The 5,201-nt window shown below is 43.4% G+C and overlaps 1 protein-coding gene across 1 annotated transcript in view; it reads right to left on the bottom strand.

Annotated features, from left to right (window-relative positions):
* Positions 1–125: 125 nt before the first annotated feature.
* LOC143026085 (nuclear RNA export factor 1-like) overlaps positions 126–5,201 on the bottom strand; it is an 11,133-nt gene continuing 6,057 nt past the window's right edge. Inside the window, exons 2-3 of the mRNA XM_076186080.1 lie at positions 3,157–3,286; positions 126–2,017 (exon numbers count right to left, since the gene is read on the bottom strand). Of these exons, the coding sequence (XP_076042195.1) occupies positions 126–2,017; positions 3,157–3,286 (2,022 nt within the window). The remainder of the gene's footprint in view (positions 2,018–3,156; positions 3,287–5,201) is intronic.

The following is a 5,201-nucleotide window of genomic DNA, read 5'->3' as shown; positions in this document are numbered from 1 at the left end:
GGGGGTTCGCGAACCCCAGTTTGAGAACCCCTGCAATCTAAAGTAATAACAAAAATTAAGTGCACATGTGCCAGGAAATATGGTCATTTTAGACTGGCACAAATTTGGCACGTTGGCTCATTATATCAGTTTGCTGGATGTTTGAAGTATTCTGCTGGGACTTGACCTTTCTTGTGCAATTCTAGGAATAACTGTCCAGCTTTTTCATAGTCCCATTGGTTTTCTTGAAGGCACATTCGTGAATACTGGAAACGCATCCCAGAGACTTGTGAAAAGTGTTTGATCATTTCTACTTGGATTGGTTCTAAAGCTGCCAAAGCAGTTTCTTCTGACGTGGCAGGTGCAAGAGGTGATGTTATTTGTACTGGTACAACTGGTACTGGTGGTGGTGAAGACACCTGTGCCTGAAGTGCTGGTGCTGTGACTGGAGTAGGTTCTGATGATGCCGATGTATTACTCTTAAAAGACTTTACTTGTGACGCAGTAGCATATGTTACAAAGAGTTCTTCATTTAATATGCAATAACCTTCTCCTTGCTTCACAATTATGAGAGAGCGTGTAAAGGACCGCACCTGCTGTAGCTTTCGCCCATCTTGGCAGAAAAGACCACTAAGAACTACATGCATCAACTGTGGAGCCACCCATGGAATGTCGATAACAAAGGAGCCTGGGTCATGTACTGTTCCTGGTAGCCTTGACAAGGTATCAATAATGTTCTTGTTACCCTTTATTAAAGTCTTCTGTCGCTGCTCAGGACTAGTCACTTTCTTCAAATTACGGTTCTCTTGCACATACCTTGTAGCTAACCTTGCAGCTGCTTTACTTTCTGACAATGCAGTTGAGAGTGAGAACACAGCATCATCTGTGTAAGCTGCCAGTAAAGGTGTTCTACTGGCTGTGTCAAATATCTGGTAATATTGTCGAATGAATTCTATAGCAACACCCTTTGCAAGCTGATCACAGAAATAGGCTGGTTGTGAAGGTGGTAGCTTTGGAGGATCCTCATCTACTTCAAAGCCAATTGTCTTTGGTAGTTCGTGGCCATCCAAATACTGAAGTTTAGGGAAGTACTTCCTGACAGCACTAATGTAGGTATCTGGATCATTGTACTTGTTGCAGACCTCATTGCCCTCTAGCACAAGTTCAGTGAGATGCAATCCAGTCAGATGCTTCAGGGACTCAACATGATGTAGTCTGTTGTACTGTAGGCTTAAACGCTTTAAGCTATGGCAGTTGGTAACAAGAGGTTTCAGTTCTTCTAGTTGTTGCACTTTGTTATGGCTGAAATCAATATCACACACTTCAGGAATGTGCGATATGATGATTCCAAGAATGGTGGTCATATTGGGGGCCCGGTATAATGGACAGAATATCTCCTCCTTTGTAAGCTCAGGATCATTGTGGAAATTCTTGAGATTCAATCTAGCCATCTCAGGACTATAGCGGTTGCTCATCACCAACTTAATTTTTTCAAGCTGCAGTGGCGTGAGCTTTCTAATGGGTGGGACTGATTGGTTGGTATGAAAGACAAGCCTGTGGCCATTGGGCATTGCAATACGACGAGAGACTTGAGTAATAGCCCGAGCTGCTTGGCCATTGTCTTCTAAATAGAATACAAAGTCACTTCGCTCAAGATCCATAGAGATTGGTATGAAAGGTTCCTCCACCAAGTTTCTAATAGCTCGAAGTATTTCTTGTTTGGGGTACTGGGCTCCATTCCTTACAGTTACCTTGTGCCATCCAAGGTCTGTTATAGCTTTGGGTGGATGTGTTGGGCGCTTTGAGCCTCGTCCTGTGCCTCTTGACCTCTCATACACTTCTTGAAGTCTGTTTGGATAGTTCCTTCCATCATTATTTGAAACTCGCCCACGTCCTCTTCCACCACGTCGGCCCTCTTGTCTACTGTTATCATTGCGAACATTTTGATAAACATTCGGATATCTTGAAGCACCTCCCATTGGCATTGCTTTGTCAGGAACCACCAAACGTAACACTATGTTCCGCTTGTGTTTCTTCACTGTAGATTAGTAAAGTTAACCCAGATAGCCTTAAGTAAGGGCCTGTAGGTCTGCTGCAGTTTGTTCTTCCTTTGTGTTCCTTTTGTGTTTGTTTTTCTCTCCCCTCCTCCTCCACTTCCTCCTCCTCCTCCTCCTTCCTCCTCCTCCTTCCTCCTCCTCCTTCCTCCTCCTCCTTCCTCCTCCTCCTTCCTCCTCCTCCTTCCTCCTCCTCCTTCCTCCTCGTCCTCCTCCTCTTCCTCCTCCTCCTTCCTCCTCTTCCTCCTCCTCTTCCTCCTCCTCTTCCTCATCCTCTTCCTCCTCCTCTTCCTCCTCCTCTTCCTCCTCCTCTTCCTCCCCCTCTTCCTCCTCCTCCTTCCTCCTCGTCCTCTTCCTCCTTCCTCCTCCTCCTTCCTCCTCATCCTTCCTCCTCGTCCTCCTCCTCTTCCTCCTTATTCCCCTATTCCCTATTTTCATCCACCTTCTCCCTCACCTCTCCCTCTTTTCCACATCCTCCTTATTTAGTAACTGTCAAATCTGTGCGCTCCAAACACCTACTTAGGGACAAACAGCGAGCGCTGAACTACTTCGGATTACTTCGCTTGTCTGTTTGTTCTACTTAGATCAAGAGTGCGCACATGATTTTCGCACGTAGGCAAGATTATGAATATATTTATATGTAATACAAAGAACACACAATTCTATGACAATTACATATATGACGTAATATCTAATATTACGTTACAGTATGTGTATATATATATATGTATACATATGTATATATATATATATATATATATATATATATATATGTATGTATATATATGTATATATATATATATATATATATATATATATATATATATATATATTGAGCGATATCTATGGGTAATTCTGTGGCCTGACACACACACACACACACACACACACACACACACACACACACACACACACACACACACACACACACACACACACACACACACACACACACACACACACAAACAAATACGCATCACCTTGTTTTGTGTGTGTGTGTGTGTGTGTGTGTGTGTGTGTGTGTGTGTGTGTGTGTGTGTGTGTGTGTGTGTGTGTGTGTGTGTGTGTGTGTGTTTTGCTTGTAATCAGGCAACCCCTCATCGGATGAGGATGTGTGACCAACCCGCTTTCGGTCTGCGGCACAAGCTTATAACAAAATAAGGATGCAGTAGTTTCACATGGTATGTTTCCTTAGACTGTTTAATGACTATAGTACACATACCAATTTTATGTTTCTGTATTAGTTTCACAATCTGAATTGCCATAGAAAATTGCAAAGGTATACAAACACAGCCACCTTAATCTACCATTACCACCCAATATACTGCACAGCTGTGGTACTTCCAGGTATCAAAAGCATTGCAGGCATGCTGATTTCTACATCTGGAACTTATCACTGCCTAATTTTGAAAAGAATTAATGGTCCTATTTGCACTGTAAAAATTTACCGACTTCAATTCGCACTTACATTGTAAATGGGTCAACTTTGCCTTCCCTATTGACTCATTTTACCTTTCACATTGAAATACAGAAAGGGAAGTACACTCGAGAAAAATTACATTTGCTGAAACTCTACACTTAGTTAAAATGACAAAGCTTTCCACCAAAGAGCTGATACATCACCAAATGAGTATGCAAATGGTGAATGAAATCAACAACACGATGTTTCATTGAGACAATATTAAAGTGTAACCATAGCCAAAATATTCCAAGACGTTAACTTTCGTGTTCAACTTGGAATCTTTTCTTCTCCCCAAATTACTTAGTTTTATGATATAATGTGTTTGTTATACGTTTGAATAATTCTAAAGCAGGGGTTCTCAAACTGGGGTTCGCGAACCCCCAGGGGTTCACAAGAAGATTTATAGGGGTACTTAGATGGCTGACGAAGAACGTATTTTAAATAGTGGTAGTTGTGGATTATGAAATTCCGTACTAGTAGTGTGTTCCTTCAATCTCATTGTTCTACGCTGGTTTCTAAATTAACAGTGTTGATTACCAATAGTTGAATCTGGTGTGTGCGTGTGTGTGTGTGAGTTAGTCAATAAATGACCATTCTCTTCATTGTCAGATTATTGGGGGTTCGGGGAGATGATCTTATAACTCAGGGGGTACTTAACGAGAAAAATTTTGAGAACCCCTGCTCTAGACATACTGGGCCCAGTCCGGAGACCGAGCGTCGGTCCTCAGGGCTGCACCTCCAGGTGGAAGGGGTGCACATGAATAAATAGGTTCCACAAGGCTTGAGCGCTACAAAAGATAGGGTCAGTAACGGTACTGAACAAATTCTCGTCCAGGTTCAGTTGTACGAACTAAATGTTGGTCCACTAAATCGTAGTGATCGCTCACTGTGACCAGAAGAAGAAGAAAAAAAAAAAAAAAAAAAGACAAGTCCACCGAGGAGTCAATATTTGGAGGAACGACTTTTTCGTTTCCTCTTGCTTCGGTCTAGCCGTCACCCTCTCTCCTCCTCCAAATCCCCCCTCCTCCTCCTCCAACCCCCCCTCCTCCTCCTCCAACCCCCCCTCCTCCTCCTCTTCCTCCGCTTCCTCCGCTTCCTCTTCTTCTTTTTCTTCTTCTTTTTCTTCCTCTTATTCTTTTTCTTCCTCTTATTCTTCTTCCATTTTTTTCTTCCACTTTTTCTTCCTATTTTTCCCTCTTCATCTTCCTCTTCATCTTCCTCCTCTTACTACTCTTCCTACCATTCTTCCTCCACGTTCTCTTCCTCCTCTTCCTCTTCCTCCTCTTCCTCTTCCTCCTCTTACTACTCCTCCTACCATTCTTCCTCGTTCTCTTCCTCCTCTTCCTCCTAGTCCCCCTCCTCCTCCTCTTCTTCCTTTTATTACTCCTCCCATTCTTCCTCCTTTTATTACTCCGCCTCACATTCTTTCTCCTCTTCCTCCTCTTCTTTCTAGTCCCCCTCCTCCTCCCCTTCTTCCTCCTCCTCCCCTTCTTCCTCCTCCTCTTCTTCCTCCTCCTCCTCCTCCTCTTCTTCCTCCTCTTCTTCCTCCTCTTCTTCCTCCTCTTCTTCCTCCTCTTCTTCTTCCTCCTCCTCTTCTTCCTCCTCTTCTTCCTTCTCCTTTTATTCTTCCTCCTCTTACTACTCCTCCTCCCATTCTTCCTCCTCTTCGTCCTTTCCTCCTAGTCCTCCTCTTCCCCCTCTTCTTC

The sequence above is a fragment of the Oratosquilla oratoria genome, chromosome 6 (assembly GCF_046742065.1).
Source record: "Oratosquilla oratoria isolate Oo_2021 chromosome 6, ASM4674206v1, whole genome shotgun sequence".
Taxonomy (NCBI): domain Eukaryota; kingdom Metazoa; phylum Arthropoda; class Malacostraca; order Stomatopoda; family Squillidae; genus Oratosquilla; species Oratosquilla oratoria.
Note: the sequence above shows the minus strand (reverse complement) of the source record. Positions and strands in the feature narration are given on the sequence as shown.